The sequence below is a fragment of the Papio anubis genome, chromosome 2 (assembly GCF_008728515.1).
Source record: "Papio anubis isolate 15944 chromosome 2, Panubis1.0, whole genome shotgun sequence".
In the NCBI taxonomy this organism is placed as follows: Eukaryota; Metazoa; Chordata; class Mammalia; order Primates; family Cercopithecidae; genus Papio; species Papio anubis.
This window is the reverse complement of record NC_044977.1, coordinates 42,056,067-42,077,380: the sequence shown is the minus strand read 5'-3', so window position 1 is coordinate 42,077,380 and position 21,314 is coordinate 42,056,067. Positions and strand designations below refer to the sequence as shown.

At 42.2% G+C, this 21,314-nt stretch overlaps 1 protein-coding gene and 1 long non-coding RNA gene across 4 annotated transcripts in view; one reads left to right on the top strand and one right to left on the bottom strand.

Moving 5' to 3' along the window:
• The window catches only part of LOC103881870, a 62,288-nt gene that overhangs the window by 4,523 nt on the left and 36,451 nt on the right, over window positions 1-21,314 (top strand). Inside the window, exons 2-4 of one of the 2 annotated variants that reach the window (XR_004182068.1) lie at window positions 6,171-6,305; window positions 13,221-13,354; window positions 20,023-20,295. This is a non-coding gene — a long non-coding RNA (uncharacterized LOC103881870). The remainder of the gene's footprint in view (window positions 1-6,170; window positions 6,306-13,220; window positions 13,355-20,022; window positions 20,296-21,314) is intronic. The other variant, XR_004182069.1, reaches the window with a different exon arrangement.
• The window catches only part of CASR (calcium sensing receptor), a 35,401-nt gene continuing 29,972 nt past the window's right edge, over window positions 15,886-21,314 (bottom strand). Inside the window, exons 5-6 of one of the 2 annotated variants that reach the window (XM_031663040.1) lie at window positions 20,150-20,273; window positions 15,886-18,690 (exon numbers count right to left, since the gene is read on the bottom strand). In XM_031663040.1, coding sequence (XP_031518900.1) covers window positions 17,186-18,690; window positions 20,150-20,273 — 1,629 coding nt within the window. In that variant the 3' untranslated portion in view covers window positions 15,886-17,185. Of the gene's footprint in view, window positions 18,691-20,149; window positions 20,304-21,314 lie in introns of both variants that reach the window. The other variant, XM_031663041.1, reaches the window with a different exon arrangement.

The following is a 21,314-nucleotide window of genomic DNA, read 5'->3' as shown; positions in this document are numbered from 1 at the left end:
CAGTACCTCAGTTGAAAATGCCGAAATCACCGGTCTTCTGTGTCGCTGGCGCTGGGAGTTGGAGACTGGAGCTGCTCCTATTTGGCCATCTTGCTCCGCCCCCTAAGGTTTTTTTAAATTTCTTTTTTTCGGAGGGTGGGGTTTAGGAGAGTTCATTAGTATTATGAACTAATGAATTTTTATATATTTAAAATGTTTCAGGCAACCTACAGAACGGGAGAAAATTTTTGCAAACTATACATCTGACAAAGGTCTTATATCTAGCATCTATAAGGAACTTAAACAAATCCATGAGAAAAAACAAATAACCTCATTAAGAAGTGGGCAAAGGACATGAACAGGCACTTTTCAAGAGACATACCTGTGGTCAACAAGCATATGAAAAAAAAAGCTCAACATCACTGATCATTAGAGAAATGCAAATCAAAACCACAATGAGATACCATTTCACACCAGTAAGAATGGCTATTTCTAAAAAGTCAAACAATAACAGGTACAGTCATGGTTGTGGAGAAAAAGGAATGCTTATACACTGTTGATGGGAGTGTAAATTAGTTCAGCCGTTGTGGGAAACAGTGTGGTAATTCCTCAAAGACCTAAAAACAGAACTACCATTTGACCCAGAAATTCCATTTCTGGGAATATCCTGAAAGGAATAGAAATCATGCTGTCATAAAGACACTTGCATGTGTATGTTTGTTGCAGCACTCTTCACAACAGCAGACACATGGAATCAACCTAAATGCTCATCAATGGTAGACTGGATAAAGAAAATATGGCACATATACCCTATGGAATACTGTGCAGCCATAAAAAGAACAAGATCATGTCCTTTGCGGGAACATGGATGGAGCCGGAGGCCATTATCTTTAGCAAAGTCATGCAGGAACAGAAAACCAAATACCACATGTTCTTACTTATAAGTGGGAGCTAAATAATGAGAACACATGGATACATAGAGGGGAATAATAGAAACTGAGGCCTATTAAAGGGTGGAGGGTGGAAGGAGGAAGAGGATCAGGAAAAATAACTAATGGGTACTAGGCTTAGTACCTGGGTGATAAAATAAACGGAACAACAAACCCCTGTGACATGAGTTTACCTACATAACAAACCTGCACATGTACTCCTGAACTTAAAAGTTAGAAAAGTTTTCAATCAATTATAATCATGGTCTTTTACTGATGCTTATATTGTTCCATCTTAGGCTTATAGAAGCCCCTCAAGTTGGCTCTTATGTCTTTTTGATATAATTACAGTGGACTTTGATAGCTTCTTTGTTTGTTGGCACAATAACATATCATAGATTCAGCTTGTATATTTCCTACCACAGCCATGCAATCAATCATTTCTTGAGGAAGTCCTGGTTCCTTTTAATAGGGAATGGCATACAGAACTATGGGCTATTTTTATATTCTCAAAAAAAACTTTCTAAAATTTTGTTGGTTCAGTTACTAATGATGTACATTAATGACATACATTATTGGGATAATGCTTTTAAAATAAATTGTCTAAGTTAATAGTGTTTAGTTTTGTCTTTTTTATATCAGAGCCAAATAATTGATTTCAAGTAACATTATTCTATTTTGCCTATTATCTTTACTCATATGATCTATATTTACTTACCACAAAAACTGTTAAGAAAGGGAACTGGAACCAACTAACAAGGAGGCCTGAGGACTCGGGCTCACTCTTTAGATGGCCAGAAACTTGAGCAAACAACCAGGTCTTTCTTTGTTTCTGACTCTTTGTGTACATAGGCAGGGGTAAAGCCAATGACCTGTCTTTGTGAACAGTTGGCTGCTGTGTATGTTACTTGGTCATTTGATGTTAGCAACCTGTCAGTCTTAGCCAGAGAAGCAAAGGCAGCCAAGAGAGGACTATAAAAGGGGCCAGACAAATTAGAGACACATCCATCTTTCAGACCCAGAAAAAGGAAGTGAGTATGAGTGAAAAAACAGACCCTGGCCATTTCTCACTTAAGTCTCTTAAGACAAAGTTTTCTTGATGGGGTGCTGGGGAGGATAAAATGTGAGCCTTAAATTGGATTAGAAACTCAAGTTTTGGTTGGGCATCGTGGCTCACACCTTGTAATCCCAGCACATTGGGAGGCCAAGGCAGACGGGGGGTGGGGAGGATTGCTTGAGTCCAGGAGTTTGAGACCAACCTAGGAAATATGGCAAAAACTCATCTCTACTAAAAAAAAAAAAAAAAGAAAAAGAAAAATTAGCAGGTAGTGGGGTGTCGTGGCACACCCCTGTAATCCCAGCTATTTGGGAGGTTGAATTACTTGAACTCAGGAGGCAGAGGTTGCTGTGAGCCAAGATCATGCAACTGCACTGCAGCCTGGGTGACAGAGCGAGACTCAGTCTCAAAAGCTCAAGTTTTAAACTAGACAAGACTTTTTAATAAGTGAAAATTACTAGAAAGATGTAGAGTCTACCCAAAATTCTGGTAAGGGATGGGAAGAAAGATTTGGCAAAGCCTGGTCAAAGGCAGTAACTGGAGGAAAGTAAAACTATTTGAGTTTGTAGCCCACAGTGTTCAATAAACTGGATATATTTGGTAACCATAATGGAAGAAGCCAAATTTTGTGCATCAGTATAAGAAATAGAGGTTCTGGAATGAAGACTTAGGTGGGATTTTTATTTATTTATTTTTGAGATGGAATCTCACTCTGTCGCCCAGGCTAGAGTGCAGTGGTGCAATCTCGGCTCACTGCAACCTCCGCCTCCCAGGTTCAAGCAATTCTCCTGCCTCAGCTTCCTGAGTAGCTGGGATTACAAGCACCTGTCACCACGTGCGGCTACTTTTTTTGATTTTTTTTTTTTTTTTTTAGTAGAAACGGGGTTTCACCATGTTGGCCAGGTGGGTCTCGAACTCCTGGTGATCTGCCCAAGTCGGCCTCCCAAAGTGTTGAGATTGCAGGCATGAGCCACTGCACCTGGCCTAGGTGGGATTTATTTTATTTATTTATTTTTTGAGAGGGAGTCTCCCTTTGTAGTCCAGGCTGGAGTGCAGTGGCCGGATCTCAGCTCACTGCAAGCTCCGCCTACCGGGTTTAAGCCATTCTCCTGCCTCAGCGTCCTGAGTAGCTGGAACTACAGGCAAGCTCCGCCTCCCGGATTTACGCCATTCTTCTGCCTCAGGCGCTTGAGTAGCTGGGACTACAGGCGCCTGCCACCTCGCCCGGCCAGTTTTTTGTATTTTTTAGTAGCGACGGCGTAGCCAGGATGGTCTTGATGTCCTGACCTTGTGATCCGCTCGTCTCGGCCTCCCAAACTGGGATTACAGGCTTGAGCCACCGCGCCCGGCGCGCCCGGCCGGTGGGAGTTCTTTAAACTAGATGTTGACAATCTCTCCTACCCTCTCACCTCAGGCTTTTACTGCAATTCAGTTATATTCCACCAGGTGGTAGCAGATATCTTGGCTCTGTCATCCACAATATGATCAAATTATAATTTTCTGTATGAATTCCATTGTAGATTTAAACTATATATTTTCAAATAAAAATTAAAAACTAACTATTTTAATAAAAACTTTTAATTATTAAGTATTATTTTAATACTTAATATCTAATGTATTTATATTACTTATTTTAATACTTAATATCTAATATATTAATATTAAGTATTATTTTAATATAAATAGAAATCAGTATTGACTAGTCATATTTTCCAAAGTCAAAAAGGCAAAGTATATAAAAGTAGTTTTCATTCTATCTCTAGCTAATCCTGTTCTTTTCTCTGGGTTTACTAGAATGATACTGTTTAATTTTTTCTCTGATGTTCTCTTGTATGTCAGTAGGAAATGACTGGCACAGCTCTGGGACCTTAGTCAGACTTAGAAGCACAAATTTGTTGCAGTCTCCTTCTGCTACTGGTTGTAGGATGTTGGTGTTTAGGGAATAATTTTTGTGCCTGCCTTCTTTTACTTGGCAATAATTTTCTATTTATAATATTCAGAGTTTCACTTTTATCCCTTCTGTTGGCAAAATCAAGAAATGAAAATCTCTGACCTGCTCAGACTAAAAATCCCCATTCCACTAAGTGAGTCTTTCTTCAATGAGAGGGCAGTAATTTCCCACTGATTCATAGAAGAACATCACTTTTTTTCCCATGAGCTTTTTGACTGGAAACTTATCTAAACTATTTTACATAAGGTGGTAGTTATCTTGCCACAAATCTGAGTTGCTACAAATAGTTTTAGAAAGTTCTGTACAAAGGGAGCATCTTGAAGCCAAAATGTAAAGTTTCTGAGCAAAAGTTTAACAAACATTCGTAAACAGTTTTTAAAAACAAATCCCCCAACTTTTTATTACAAAATTTCTAAACATTCAGAAACAGTGTAGCAAACACCTCTGTATCACCACTCAGATTAAATAACTATGAGCATCTTGCCATATATTTTAACATATATCTGTGTCTTTTTTTTTGTATAAAACATTTAAAATTGAGTTGCAGATATTGTGACCAGTTACCTCAAAACTGTTTGGCATTCATCCCCTAAATATAAGGACATTTTGTTACATAACCACATTATCACCCCTAGGAAAACTAACAATACTTCCTCAACTTTATCTAAAAATCTGTTCAAATTCACATTTCCCAAATTTGTCTTTAATTCAAATGTTATAATTACATTTGGTTGCTATATCTCTTTAGACTTGTATATTAGAAATGCCATATATATGTATATGTGTGTGTGTATATATATATGTATAGACATAGATATAGATACTGACCTTTTGATGAGACCAGAACAGTTGCCCTATAGAATTTCAGTATTTTGGATTTGTCTGATTTTTCTCTGTAGTGTCATTTAATCCTAAAATCATATTGTCAAATTAATTTTATGACAACCAATTCCTATTACCATGTGAAAGTTTTCAGAAGTTGCAGTGGTTTGAACCCACAAAATCTTTGTGGTCTAAGAAAGAACTGATTCTTTCATGGTTCAGCAAGACTCGCAATCATAGAATGTCAGAGCGGAACCACCCCTGCCTCCCCCAGTGGACACATTAGAAAACTGAGGCCCAGAAAGGGCAAGTGTGATGGTGTTTATTCTGTTGCTGTTGTAACAGATTACTGCCAATTAGTGGCTTAAAACAACACAACTTTGTTACCTTATAGTTCTGGAGGTTGGAAGTCCAGAACAGATCTCACTGGGTTAAAGGTACTGGCTTTCTTTCTGGAAAGTCTAAGGGAAAATCTGCTCCTTGCTTTTTCTAGCTTTCAGAGGCCACCTGTGTTCCTTGGCTTCTCGTCACTTCCACCATCTTCAAATCTCTCTCTGACTCTGACCGTGACTCTCCTGCCTCCCTCTTCCACTTATAAGGACCCTTGTGATCCAGCCCACCTGAATACTTTTCCTATCTCAAGGTCATCTGATTAGTGATCATAATTCCATGTGCAACCTAATTCCCCTTTGCCACAGAACATATTTACAGATTCCAGGCATTAGGACATAGACATATTTGGGGGCCATTATTCTGCCTACCACAGTAAGCGACCTGAAAAAGATTTTACTGTGAGTTAATAGCAAGAATCCTTTAGTACACTGCCACCTGAGATGTTTGTTTGTTATGCACTGGAATTTGGTAAAAGGTGATCCTATATTGAATCCTGTTCAAGAGAGTTTAATAAAAGAGGCATTAACAGGATTTTATTATAAAATGGCATTCCTTTTTTTTTGAGATGGAGTCTTGCTCTGTCGCCCAGACTGGAGTGCAGTGGCGCAATCTCGGCTCACTGCAAGCTCCGCCTTCCAGGTTCACGCCATTCTCCTGCCTCAGCCTCTCAAGTAGCTGGGACTACGGGTACCCGCCACCACGCCCGGCTAACTTTTTTTTAAAGTGGAGATGGGGCTTCACATTGTTAGCCAGGATGGTCTTGATCTCCTGACCTCGTGATCTGCCCACCTCAGCCTCCCAAAGTGCTGGGATTTAGAATGAGATTCTTATAATCAAGTGGATGCACAGTTTGGTTCTGGAGGATGGTGCTAATTTGTGTATCTGATATATCAGAAGTCAGATCGTTTTACTTGCTACTTTTATTAAGGAAACTGAGTGTTTTCTTTGACTATAATTAGAGAATCCAAATCACTTGAATCTTACTATTAACTTCAGCTTGATATCCTAAATTCTACTTGCCTTCTTTTATCACTTCAAGGTACAGTGAAAGAATCCAAAAACTTAGGAGAGGCATACACACCTTTTGTGGATTATCTGCTCAAATCAAATCCAGGAGGATCATGCATCAATGTCCAAACTCATGTGGTGTCAAGACTTAATGCTTTACTAAAAGGTGAGTCTCTGCTGTGGTCTTAGATCCTTTCAAAGTCCACAAGGCTCTGTGGGGTTGACTCTTATGATAATTTCTATAACTGCCAATGTTGCAAAGAAATTTTTGTTTCTGGCTCAAATAAATATTTTCTCCAGATCAAAATTTTTGTTTCTGGCTTAAATAAGTATTTTCTCCAGATCACACTCATTGATGTCTCATTAAATGCAATAGAATGTGTCTCATTAATGTTGGTGGGGTTTTTCTGAAGTGGCAAATGAAAATCATTGAATATTGTTGATCAAGTAGGAAAGTCTAGTTTATTGGGAAAGGTGAACTATGAGGTTTTAGTTAACAGAAGTGAAATGTTTTAAGTTAGTGGTTTTAGATGACTTACTGGGGGGAGTCAGATAAGATAGGAAGGAAGAAACTACAGAATCTTGAATATATAACAGAACAGAGAGTTGAGCCAAGAAAATAGCTAAAGTCAAAACCAAATGTGTCGAGGGATTCAGTTGAACTTTGAAATCTCTACTCTTGGGTGTCCTGATTACGTGTCCAACTCCTTAAGGATATTATTATGAAAAAAGCCACAGCTCCCACCTTAGGAGAATGTCTGGAAGGAGTTTGGGAGGGGGCTTGGGAGCAAGGAAGTGATCTTGAGGGCATGATTTTGAATTTGAAATAACAGTTGTTAAAAAAAAATACTACCCAAGCACTAGTTAAGATGGTCAGGCAGGTTTTACTGGGGATCAGGCAATAGGTGTAGGGACCACTGCAACAGGTCTTGCCAATCAGACTTAACTCTGACCCCAACCAGGACAAGTGGGGGTTTGTAGCCGAGGAGCAGGGTGGTGACAGTGGGTGGAAAATGACTAAGAGGAAACATCAGGGATAAGGGGTGTCTGGCTAAACTAACTTGATAGGATTCTTGCTGCAGGCAGGCCAGGGTGGTAAGATATTGAGGGTGGTCAGATACCTAGAGTAGGGGATTTCCTAACCTGACTTAACAGGATTCTTGCTCACATTAGATTCAATAAGGACAGAAAGGGAAGCCCAAGGTTGGGCCTCGTTAAGAGGAACACTCAGAGGAGCTTGACTAAAGTTTTAGTCAAAGGAAAGGGTCTTTGTACCTGTTATTATTCACACCTGTGAACTCAAGAACATTTTTGGGCATTTCAGCTGTGTTGAATCTTCCATGGAAGTGGCTGTCGGGGGAAGTAAATGGAGTATTTCTGTGTATCTGCATTGCGTCATTTATTCTATCTGGTGGCCCTTGCTTCCTGGAAAAGAACCCCAGGGCAATAGGATTTTAGAGTTTATTCTTCTACATGTTCTTAGGTCCCGGTCAAGAGGGATGCCTGGAGGGGCAAACAGAAACTAGACATATCAGAGGATGCTTCCGGGTGTGGAGAGTGTATCACCCCCATTAAGGACCTGGAGCAGACAGGTCTCCAGCAATGGAAGAAGGCTCTGAAGAACACATGAGAGTACCCACAAGCAAAAAAGTCAGCTGTAACTTACTTTCCTTCCTCCCTGTGCCCCGGTTTCGGAGGGGTTAACCGTGTGTGCACAGAGGAAAGGGCACGGCACAAATGGGGTGAAGGGGGAAATGGCTAACGACACCCTCTTCTCTGACTACAGGTTTGTTCATCTGCAGGAGGCCTGAGCTGAGGAAGGGGAGGAGGCCCAAATGAAACTGTGTTCGGAGTTTTGACTATCACATGAAATTGTACAAAAATGAAGTTACTTTAGGATTCTATCCCAAGAGCTTTGCTTGCTCAATAAGATTGTGACAGTTGTGATGGTCCAGGCTGGAGATGTCTGGGGCCTTCATTAGCATGGCGGGAGGTGGAGGAGGATGATGAGGCACAGAAAGAGGAGACACTGAGCAATGCTAATAACGTTTTGTCTGTTTTGTATTTGGTTGCAAAACAAAGTGATGTTAAAAAATTATTCTTTGAATGTTTTGTCTTCCACCTTATCACAGGTCACCTAATATTGACCATAGTGTGGGAAATGAATTAGCACTCTCCATAGCCTATCCAATCAATAATTCTGCTGGATTTACCTCAAGAGCCCAAAACTGACTTCCTCTAATCTCCTGTCTCCTAGAATCTTGGCTTTATTAGCCCTTAAATCACAGTTAAAATATATATCTCAGATCTCAGATAAGGCTTTCTTCCATCCTCCCTTCTTTTCTTCCCTCCGTCCCTCTCTCCTTCTTTTTTACAGCAAAGTTATGTAACTTTACAAAAGAAAAGCAAATGAACAATAAACTCAATTTCCTCCATCCTATTCCCTCATTTTGCTTTCCAGTGAATTGTATTCATGTTATCCCGTGTGGACATCCTATTCTGTGTCCTGTTCTTCCCTAAGCATTATTTCTAGAACTTGATTGTGTTTTGACATAGTCCACATGTTTGCATAGCTAATGTCTATGGGCTCCCTGACATGGAATTATAGCATAATTTCCTTAGCCTGGGTGTTGGGGGCTGGATCCTCTCCTATTTTTCTCACAGGACCTCAGCACTTGCCAGTGCTCCTCTCAAAGCAGGCTTCCCCTCAATACGGCCCAGACAGGTTCTCTTGTAGCCTGAACATGTTGGTAACTAATTAATTTTGCTACCTGTTGGATTATTTACTTGGGACTGTACATAAAAGAGAAATTTCTGGCACAAAGGCTAAGAAGGATCTGTTAAGAAATTTTTAACATTTTGCCAGAAGACAATAAAAAATGTGAACCAGTCAAGAGTTCGTTCGTCTAAGGACAAGATCATAAATGGGTGAAATGTTAGAAGATCCAGGGGACTTGTTTTTCATCAAGCGCCAGGAAGGCCTTTCTGATATAGTCCTAAAAATTACTTTTAACCTTGTTGTGAAAGTCTTAATTTGATTTTAAATTTTTTGCTTTTCAATGACAATTTTAGCTGCCTGGCAGACTTTCAGGTTCTCTTTTTTGTGAGTGTTTGACAAACTTTTCTTGCAACGAATTGAACCAGTCAAATCAGTGAAATTCTTTTGTGTCATTTTTTTTTTTTTGACTAATAGTATTTTTTATCCTTCCACTGCTTTTTAACATTTTTTATTATGGAAAAAAATTAAAACTAAAAAAAAAAAAAAAAAAAAAAGAAAAATGAGCATTCCCTTACCTGTCACCCAGCTTCAATGACCATAATTTTCTGCTCTTCCTGTCTTATCTTTCTCCCTTATTCCTTTTTTCCTCCCCATTCCAGTATTTTAAGGTAAATCCCAGACATCATATGATTTCATCCATAAATACTTCATGTGCATCATATTTTATTAAATGACCATGGCACAAAGGACAAAGCAAACGGGTTAAAATGTAAACAGTAAGTGAATCTGGGTGTGGGGATTCAAGTGTTCTTTGTACTACTTTTACTTTGGCAAATTTTCTGTAAATTTGAAATTATGTCCAAATAAAAACATAAACAAATGAACAAACCAAAAACATATCCATAATATTGTCCTATCTGAGAACCCAAGTGACAGATTTTTCTTGTTTTATGATACATTATGCTCATGGAAGGAAATTAAGGAAAAAAAGCCCAGAAAAATATTACAAAGAAAATACAAATCACTAATAATTCTAACACCCGACATAATCACTTTTAAATGATTATGCATTTTCTCCAGGCTATTAAATAGACACTTCTTGTACTGGACCCGTATTAACTGCAGTAGGGATGGCACCAGGTTCAAGAGGCTGAAGAAGAGACTTGGAGTCAGCAAAGGAGGCATAGGGTTTACTGAAGGGGACTTAAATACAGGGCAGTCCAGTGGTGGTGGACTGGATGGGAGAACCTCAACCTCTTGTAAAAAGCATGCCGTTCACATAGCATTTTCACTTAGCACTCTGCCCCCAGCAACCTCCATCTGGGAACCCTCATTTCTTATTAACTTATTGCTATCAGGTGAGGTTACCATACAACACACACACAAAGACACACATACAAACATATGCATGTTATTTAAAAAGACAAGTAGTACTAATCCCCTGCAGTGCACGTTCCTGCTGTCTCTCCATCTCCTCTGCCAGCAGGTTCTCCCTCATGGTAAAATGCCAGGTGTAGTTCAGTCTCCAGCACAGCATCTTGTGGATCTACCACAGCTGTGGAGATGAAAATAAATCATATTTTGCTTATATTTTTCTTAAGAGAGTGTGTTTTTCATGTTGTGTTTGATCTTAAAAATCTTTGTTTTGGGGTGGTAGACACTGTGGACGGGCTTGTTCAGTAGCCACTCTGACCTTCTTCTAGCAGGTCTTCCTCCACTATAGAGGCTGGGAAGCAAATGCTACATTTCCAGACTCCCTGACAGCCTGGGCTCTGCATGTGGCTGATGTGAGACTTGGAAAGTTCTTATGAGTGGGGCCAAGCACAGGCAGAGGGATTTGGTTCCTCCAGCTGCAGTGAAGGTTCCAGTGTCTAGTTCTGTGTGTCTTGGTGCTAAGTGGAAGGCAGGGGAGGTTATGAAGCTTTTTCCAGAACACCCTCATAGAGGGATTAGGCATTTCTCCTAGGTGAATTGATCCTGATTGTATAGCAACTAAATTTGGATCACTGAGCCTCCCAAAATGTTATAAGCTTCCTAATACCATATAACAAGTACCTTTCTGCTTGAACTAGTTAGAGTGAATTCTATTGCCTCCAACTAAGAAAGCTGACAGAAGAAATCATTACATTCCATGGTACTTCCCGAGATTTCAAAAGCAAACCCGCTAAACTTCAGTCACCCATGGTTTTAATAATTATTTATATTTTGCCTATATTCCTGAAGTCCCTTTCAAATCACTTGTTTTATTTGGCAAACAACCATAGTTGGTAATTATGGCAGGTAATAGTCTATCTACTTTTCTTTTTTTGAGACAAGGTCTGACTCTGTTGCCCAGGCTGGAGTGCAGTGGCTCTATCTTGCTTCATTGCAGCCTCTGCCTCCTGGACTCAAGGAAGCCTTCCACCTCAGCCTCCCAAGTAGCTGGGATTACAGGTGCACGCCACCATGCCCAGCTAATTTTTTTGTATTTTTTGTAGAGATGAGGTTTCACCATGTTGCCCAGGCTTGTCTCAAACTCTTGACCTCAAATGATCCACCCGCCTTGGCCTCCTAAAATGCTGGGATTAGAGGCGTGAGCTACCATGCCTGGCCTATGTACTTTTCATAGTGGAAACCGAGACAAAGAAAGCTTAACTGCCTCATCTAAAGACGTGTAACTTATCTGTCGTACTGCCTAGAATCCCACTCCTTTCCACTATTCTATGTCCTCAGCCTGTTCAGAAATTTAAAAGTCCCATGAAAGTCTTGGGAGCTAATTAGAGCTCTAGAAAAACTTGTAGGAGGGGTGACTAACCCAATATGGTGATTCCTATCTAATATGATATGCTTATTTGTTTAAAATTTGGTTACATGTTTATTTTAAATTCTTTTCTTTATTTTCCTTTTATAATTTTGTGCTTAATGTACAAAACTTGGGAAAAATTTAGAAAATCCTAAAGAAGCAGAAACAATCATCCATTAGTCCACTACCAAGCAATCTTCATTTATAATGAGTGTATGTTTATAATTCATACGTTTCTCATTTATAATGAGAGGTCAGATAGAAACAAAACATTTAAAGAAAATCAGGATATTTTGAACAATAACCACATCTTTGGGTTGATATCAAGGAAGACAATCACATTCTTCCAAAAACATTTCCTGACGCCTTTGTGAGGGATCAAATCCTGTAATGACTCCAGGGGTTATTCTTGGGCTTTGATCTCTTACCTATTTTCACTAAACTTGAAAATATTTGCCATCCATGTGCTGAAACTTCAGTCGCAGGGTTTGCTGCTTTTATTTGCTCTAACTTCCTGTGCTATCTAGTTACCCAGGTGCCCACATTTTAGAGGCAGGGAGCTGGTGCTGTATCTCTATTATTCCCCCACCTCACCTCTATCTTCCAATAAAGCTCTTTTACTTTTCTTTTCTTTTTTTCCTTTTTTTTTTTTGACAGGGTCTTACTCTGTCACCCAGGCTGGAGTGCAGTGGTGCAATCACAGCTCTCTGCAGCCTTCACCTCCTGGGCTCAAGCAGATCCTCCCACCTCAGCCTCTTGAGTATCTGCCACTATAGGCTCATGCCACCATGTCCAGCTGTTTTTTTTTTTTTTTTTTTTTTTTTTTTTTTAATTGTTTGTAGAGATGGGGTTTTGCTGTGTTGCCCAGGCTGGTCTTCAACTCTTGGGGCTCAAGTGATCCTCCCACCTCAGGCTCCCAAAATGCTGGGATTGCAGGCATGAGCCTCTGCATCTGGTCTCAGCTGTTGATTTAAACGGGTACCCTTGCTTGTGTCCACTCCAAGTGTCCTCCACTCTTGTTCGGGGGTCAGGGGAGGGGACGGATGTGGTGGTTATTCCCAACAGAGGAGAAGGTTCCCCTAGCCCTACTTGGTGCTAGAGTCACAGTTGTCCCTCCAGTTCCCAGATGCACCTTCGTGCTGGTTCTGCCCAGCTTCCTGCCCTGTTGGCCTTCACCTAGCGGTTCTCCATTTCTCATACCACTTGCTGAGTTTTTCCTCTCAAGGCTAAGACTCTTCTTTGGATCCTTGGAATGCACCTTTATTCCTGTGACAGGTTCTACTCTGTGCTTGTTGTTTCCCTGACCCCTGCCTCACTCTTTGCATAATAGCAAAGTGACTCAAAGTTGTCATCCAAGTCTCGATATTTTTTCCATGATCTTGGCCAGGAAAACCAGCATCTCCCAGAGGCTGTGATCTCACTATGGCAACTTCCTCCCACCTACCCCAATTCCACCCACCTTTGGGAGGGTTCTTGTCTCCAGTGGACTCCTAAAATGACCACTCGGCCTCAGACAAATGAGGACCACCTCCTCTGGTGATTAGCCAGCAACCCTTATTGATGTTCCATTGTTTTTCTAGCAATAATTATTTCAAATGCAGCAGATGAGCAAAGGGAAGCTCCGGCTGGGCAGAGGCAGCCCATAGCTATGCGATTTCAACCAGAGCAAAACGACAGACAACATTGCCTGGAAATGTGACTTCTGGAGACAGAGGTAGGGTAGCCCCAACTTCCCCCAAATCAAAATTAATGCAATTAGACAATGTGTGACGATCATAGGGACTTTCAGGGTATTGAAGTTATATGTTGATCGTCACCTCTAAAGTTCCAACCTTGATTCTTAAAATCTTCTAGGACACTTTCATTTGAGTGAAAATCTTTTTATAATTCATTTTAATTTTCAAAAGAAATGTAATCAGTTTCCCACTGTTAACAAAAGCTAAGAAATATTTTTAAAAGTAATTAAAAGGTGAGCATATATTTACCTCCTGACTTCCCTTATTCAAGAGAAAAGCAAACACTAGTTTGTTGAAGCTACCATTTTCAGGTTTCTGCTACTTACAGATAATACAATGAGACAACATGGCTATGTATTTTCTATAGCCAAAGCCAGGAAAGACTTAGAATATGAGGTTTATACTTTCCCAAGCAGATGTGGAGGAATAGAATATTAGAGGAGAACGAGTGAGCTAGGTGGAGGGAAGAGGACCACAGTGAAAACAGGAATAGATCCTTGGCTGCTAAAACTCAGGGAAGGAGAAGACGATACAAATGTATTTGTTTTCTGTTGCTGCTGAAACAAATTACTGCAAACTTCATGGCTTAAAACAACACAAATGTATTATCTTACAGATCTGGAGGTCAAAAGTCCTACAAGGGTGTCACTGGGCTAAAATCAAGGTGTTGGCAGGGCTGCATTCCTTTCTGGACGTTTTAGGGGAGAATCGGTTTTCTGGCATTTGCCAGCTTCTAGAAGCAGCCTGCTTTCCTCAGCTCATGCCCACTTCCCTACGCAAAGGCAGCACTGGCCGGTGGTGTTTTTCTCATACTGTGTCACTCGCACACTGACTCTTCTGCTTCATCCACATTTAAGGGCCCCTGGGATTCCACTGGACCCACCTGGATAATTTGGGACCCTCTTCCTATCTCAAGGTCAGCTGACTAGCAATCTTAATTCCACTGTACTTTAATTCACCCTTGCTATGTAACAACACAGGCATCGGTTCTAGAGATTAGGACGTGGGCATCTTCAGGTGACCATTATTCTGCCCACTACGAAATCTATTCAGGTTTGGAGACATGTACCCTGTTTCTTCTCTGGTACCCTAGCCTCCATAATCTCTGTCTACTGTCATGGGGAGACAGCAGTCAAGTAGATGTGGAAGTGAGGCTGCCAGTGATTTCTGGGCCCTAGGGATGAGCATGGAGGTAGCTGCAAGAGCTGGCAGGCTCCACAGGGACCGACTGGTTAGGACAGTGAGGCATGCGTGAAAACCACCATGAATCCCGTGATGGGACCAGATGAGGATACGATGCCTCAGAGCATGCCAGCAAAGGCCACATAAGATTGCTCTCAGCAATGTCATGAGGGAGCTGCCGATGACTGAGGAGGCCCACCCAACATTACAAAAACCCTCCTGGAAGGGAGAAGGAACAACCTCCGAATTGATCCCCAAACATCTAAATTGACTCAGAAAACACTGAAGTTACTGTGAAAACCCCGATTTGACTAAGATGAAGTTTCTGTCACTAGGCTGGATGGGAATTTGAGATAGAAATTAAGTTGTTTTAGAAAAATAATGAAAGTTCGTATTTCACACCTCACACCCCTGATTTTGGCTGAGTTGCACCTGCTGCGTATAAATGGGCACAGTGTTGCTGTATCTGCCTTTCTGACAATACTATTGGGAGAGACTCCTTTATTTACAAGCACTTGGTGAAATGAAAGCTCACTGTAAACCTATGTTTTCCTCCTTAAGCTCCTTAAGTGAAGTGGACATTGAAGTCAAACCCCGGAGGGAGAAGTATGTGACATTCTGTTGAGGCTGTTCCTTCATAGCTATTCTGAAACCATCATATTTTCAGCATTTTTTTTAAGACCAAGTAAAATGTTAAATATAAAACCCCACTCAGCTCTGTGAGAGGCATGACTGCAGGGGGGGCACAGGCTGGGTGGGGGGCGGTGCCTTTCCTGGGTAGGGAGCAGGTACCTCACTCGGGTCGTCCTGAGTCACCACCTTCTGCTCACAGTTGTGCTCCCACATGGTGCCCTCTAATGGTTTCTCATCATAATCTTAACAAATATCAAGTCAACTAATTTGCCCTACAAATCACTAAAAGGAGCCCCTTTGGAAGGAAGTGGTTAGGGGAAGAAGTCACCAAGAGCTGTACGATTTGAGGCTTCAGGTGATTTAATTGCAATGGTTTGACTTCAGCTTAAGAGTAGCATTGAGAGTGATCTGAGAACTTCCTCCTAGACAGGTGATGGTCTTCCATGGATGCTGGAGGTCTAGGCCCTGACACTCAGAGACAGGGCATCAGGCCGCCTGAGGGGCTGACCAGCTTTCTGGCTTCCTCACCATGAGCCAGTGTTACTAGGGCTGACCCCATGTGTTGGGCCCCAGAGCTCTTGGGCTTATTGTAGAGAGAGTGATTGTGATCAGTGGGCTAGCTGGTACAATCTGAATGGTTAATATGTATGTTTCGTTTTGTATTTGAAGGGAAAATAATTATTATAGTATCTAATAATAATATTAACTAATATTTATTGAATGCTTATTGTGTGCTAGGCACCAGGCTAAAGTACTTTACATACATTATCTCATTTAATCCACATCAGAGCTCTGAGGGGAAAGAATGATTACTGTCCTCATTTTAGAGATGAAGAAGCTGGGGCTTAGAGAGGTTAAGGTTCCCTGCCTACAGTCACCCAGCTTGCAAATAACCAAGACAGAGCTTTAACCCTGGTCTGTCTCTCTGGCTCCAGAGCCTGGGTGACCAGCAGTATTAACACCACTGCTGGAGGGAACATAGCTCTGACATTTGAGGGTGGATCTTTCTTGGAACCATGCTTTCCTACCCTTGCAGCTATTAGCAGGCCAATAGTTGGGAGCTTACTCTGCACAGGGACAGGGTGAATCTGGCTTCATGAATTCTTTGGGGTAGGGATGGGAGGGACTTCTGGACCCTTGAGTCCCTGAAGGGGCTCACATAAGGCTCAGCTTATGGGAGTAAGGATGGTGGGGTGGGGAAATAGAGCTCAATAATACTGCCTTATAGAAACCAGACTGATATTTTCCAGTTTATATTGTCCATGGACTATTACAACAGAAGCATTTTCCTAAGGATAAAACTACATACAGGAATATTAATTACAGATACAGCTCATTGGTTTATGCAGTCCCTTCCTTAACAATTTGAGGTGATTCTTGTGATCCTGGAATCTAAACATGGCATCACTATCATGGCCTGGACAGAACCAGACATATGGTATAGGAGGGGTGCAAACCTTCCGGATGTTACACAATAGCAGCAGCAGGTAGGAGAGCAAATATCATATGGTTTTCATAAATAGGAGGAGATACATTCTCCTTATGTTGTGAACATTTAAAGTTCAGTCGGTTGTCAAGGCATTGGGCAGGACGTGTCATTCTGTCTTTCAGACTCTCAGCTCTGGTGGTGGCAGAAATTTGATGTCCCATCAGTCTGCACACTCTGGAGGGTAGTTTAAAGCCGTAGTTTCATCTCTGAGCTGTTGGGTAGGACAGAACGGAGGAAGAGACATTAGATGTGGGCGAACAGCAAATCTGACCGTGGAGATCTCAATGATTTGAAATGCAACCACAGAAACACAAAGTTCTTCTTTCTTTAATTTTAAAGGGAACATTGGTCAATTCACTGTCATTTAAAATGGTGTGACTAAATTTGGGGCATCTGATGTGTCTATTATCCCTTCTTCCTCAGAGGAAAGGGGTCTGGGGCAATTCCTCATCCCTGGGACCCCAAGAAACCTCTCTGCATTCTCCCTAGACCAGTCTTCTCCATTTTATGAATGCAGTACGTTTTCTGTAACAGTGCTTCCTCCACCACTGATGACAAAGCTCTGTGAACTGGACACTACAAGTGCTGGGGACAACTCTTCAGGGACCTCCACCTCTGGCCGGTGGTCTCCACCCGCTGGTCCTTGCAGACCTGTTTCCTGGACGCTCAGATCTGAGTCCGCTTCCCCGCACTGCAGCGGGAGTAATGCCTGGTGTCGGGCCAGCGTATCACTGCTTTTCTGGGCCTCCAGGGAGTTCTGGTGTGTAGAATTCCTGTGGGCCATGGCGTTCTTCTGAGGCTCATCGAAGCTCAGTGAGAAGGTGACCGTGCCGCTGCCGAAGATGACCTTCTGCTTGCATCTTGGCTGCTGCTGCGATTGTTGCTGCTGTGGGAGGGTCAGAGGCTGCTGCTGCTGCTCTTGTTGGGTTAGGGCCAGCGGCTGCTGCTGCTTCTGCCTCTCGGGCTGTGGGAATGGGTCTTCGCTGTTGCTCTTGCTGCTGATGGAGGAGGAGGGGGTGGATCCAGTGGAGCCCCCAAGGCTGCTGGACCGCTTGCGGGAGACGTTGCTGCGGCGCAGCGTGGCCCGGGCAGCCACCTTGAAAGCGTGAGCTGCGGTGCTGCAACGCACCTCCTCGATGGTGTTGCGGGATGGCTTGAAGAGAATGATGTAGATCTTGTTGAAGAAGATGCACGCCAGCAAGCCAAAGCTGGCTGCCAGGATGGCAATCACCTCCACGGCAGAGACAAACTTGCCGTAGGTGCTGGCATAGGCTGGAATGAAGGAGATCCAGACAATGAAGAAGATGAGCATGCTGAAGGTGATGAACTTGGCTTCATTGAAGTTCTCTGGCAGCTTCCGGGACTTGAAGGCAAAGAAGAAGCAGATGGCAGCCAGCAGGCAGGTGTAGCCAATCAGGAAGCCCAGGGCCATGAGTGAGCCCTCGTGGCACGTGATGAAGATGATCTCATCCTCCAGCTCGTGGTTGCGGTAGCTTGAGGGGGGCGCGGTGTAGAGCCAGATCACACAGATGACAATCTGCATGAAGGTGCAGAGGAAAACCAGCAGAAACTGCAGGTTGAGCCCCCACCACTTGCGGTGGAAGCTGGTGGGGATCTTGGCCTCAAACACCAGGAGGACACGGTTGGTTTTCACCAGGATGCACGAGATGCAGAGCACGAAGCTGATGCCAAAGGCCGGTTGGCGCAGGCGGCAAGTCCAGTCCTGGGGCTCCCCAATGAAGAACAGGGAGCTGGAGAAGCAGCAGAGCAGGGAGAAGAGGAGAAGGTAGGAGAGCTCTCGGTTGGTGGCCTTGACGATGGGCGTGTTGCGGAACTTGATAAACACACCCAGCACAAAGGCTGTCAGGAAAATGCCCAGCACGGCAAAGAGGGTGAGTGCAATCCCAAAGGGCTCTGTCCACGACAGAAACTCGATCTCCTTGGCAATGCAGGAGGTGTGGTTCTCATTGGACCAGAAGTCATCTGGGCACTTGTTACAGGCACTGGCATCTGTAAAATGTCCCAGTGAAGAGTGAGTTATTGTGTGGCACAGACTAAAACGTGTGAGTGTACATGTGGTGGTGGGAATACATAGTTTTTTGAATGTGGTCACTACATATTTTCTTCATTTTGATGAAAACATTCTGATTTTTACATTATCAAAAATATGCTGAACCCCAACATGTTTAATAACATGGTTAATTTCATGTAACTCTGATGGTTCTATTGTTAGTTTGTTTTCCCTTTGCACATGACATGGGTGGGGCCCATGCTTCATTTAACACTACCTGCTGATGGTTTATAGCAGGAAATGATCAACCTTGCTGGACAGGTGGCTGCCCTGCACACCAGAGGTCTAGCATGGTCCATCAATGCTTCACAGAATGATTCAAGCTTAACCTGATTTATTTATTTAAATATTATTGGATAATATTTGAGGTTTACAACATGATGTTGTGGGATACATATGGGCAGTAAACTGGCTATTCTAGTGAAGCAAATGAACATATCTGACATCTCATATGGAGACTGATTTATTTTGGATATATGGATGGGCTTTGTAGACACACCAGAGCAGACTTCCTTTAGATCAAGGCAGAGTATCCCATGCACATAACCTATGCTTTCCTCACTCCATATCCATAGCTTTTCGATGAGGGAGGCTGCAGACTCATTCAATTGACAACTGTTTACTAAGTCTCTGCTAACTCCCAGGCAGTGTGCAGTTTTGGGCAGTGAAAGGAGCAGGGTGTTTGGAGTTAGAGATCTGGATGGAATCCTGGCCGTACTACTTACTGGTGATGTGACTTTGGTCAAGTTTCTTAACCTCTCAGAGCCTTAGTTTCCTAATTTGTAAAATGGGAGCAGCAATAATGCCATTATTGGGGTGAGGATAACATGAGATAATAATATCAACTATAGTTAATATTTATAGAGTACTTCTAAAATGCCAAAGTTTTGTTTAACAAATATTTATCTAGAGCTTACCATGTGCATTACCAATATTAATCGTTTAATTCTCAAAACTCTATAGGATAGGTTTAATTATTATTCCCACCTAAGAGTAACCTGAGAAACAGGAAAAGCACAAGTAAGATAGCAAATTCAGTGCCAGGCACCCAGCAGGCAATTCTATCATGGCCTATTAACTCTGGAGTCTGGAGCAGACAGAACTTTGTCCATTCAGGGCCACTAAACTCTAACAAAAAGGAAATATATTGGCCAGCAGTATAAAGTAAGAGAAAGATGTGTAATAGGTGTTGTTAGCTTTCATGGTATTAAAATAACATTTAACTTTCTTTTTCTGTTCCACCTCCATGACCAACATTTTGTGATGCTCAGACATACCCTTGTTAAATGAGAAACTGTGCAAAGCACCATCTCAACCCAGCCCTTCCATGGGCTTCACTGACCCCAGGCCTCCGAAGTGGACCAAGCCCTGCACAGTGCCCAAGAGGGGTTCCCTTACCTGTCTCATCGCTGTACTCCCCATCAGGACACTCTACACACTCAAAACAGCAGGTGGGCTCCCCCTCAATGATCCCTTTCCTGGTCCCTGCCAGACAGTCTCGGCTGCAGTTGGAGAAGGGCACCTGGAGGACGGACAGCACAAAGGTGAGTGTCTGTAGCTGTAGGATCCGGGGCCAACCCTACAGTCTCTTCAAAACATGTAAGAGGGAGGAGTTTGGGCACAAGAATCAGGGTGACAGATGCTGGGCCCATTCCAGGCAAAAGGAGGTCCAGAGGTCCTTGGTTCTGATATCTGTGAAAGGGACAGATGCCTGTGGGCAAGTGGGTATACATGCACACACACACATGTGCATGCACACATACACACACACACACACGCATGGGATTCTATGATGATCTGGGAAAAGCGCCACTACTTTCTACTACTTGAAAACAGATGAAAAGTACTAAAACACTAGACAACATACTCAAAGGACCTAAGAAAGAAAATGTATCATGACCATGTTGGGTTTATGCTCAGGAGTGCAAAAAAGTCTAATGTTAGACAAATCTATAAGTATTATTCACTGTATTAACAAATTAATGGAGAAAAAATCATATGATCACCAACAGATAAATAAAAAGCATTTGATGAAATTCAACACAGACCATTGATAAAACTTAGTAAAAAAGGAGTGGGAAGAAATATCTTTAGCTTGGAAAAGGGTACCAAAAAACCTCTCTTAGAGTAAACATCATTCATATAGAGAAAATATTAAAAGTATTTCCATTTAAAACAAGGATGTCCACTATCACCACTACTCTTTAACTTTGCACTGGAGGTCCTAGCTAATGGATCAGACAAGAAAAATAAGTGCATACATTTTGAAAAGGATGGGGAGGGGAGGGGAGGGGAGGGAATAGGACAACTCACATAATCATCTTCAACTATGGTGACAAGGTATCCTCAGAGATGTGCTCTCAGTCCTTAAGTTGCCAACCCATTCGATCACTGAATGAAAGCTAAAGGCCCTGTTTTCCAAACCCACACTAGGAATGCTTCTAAATTTTCCCCATTAAAGAATGATGGTTGCGTCGTCTCTTCCTATTTGAATATGATTTGCTTCTTTTTCTTGCCTGATTGCCCTGGCCAGAACTTCCAATACTACGTTGAATAAGAGTGG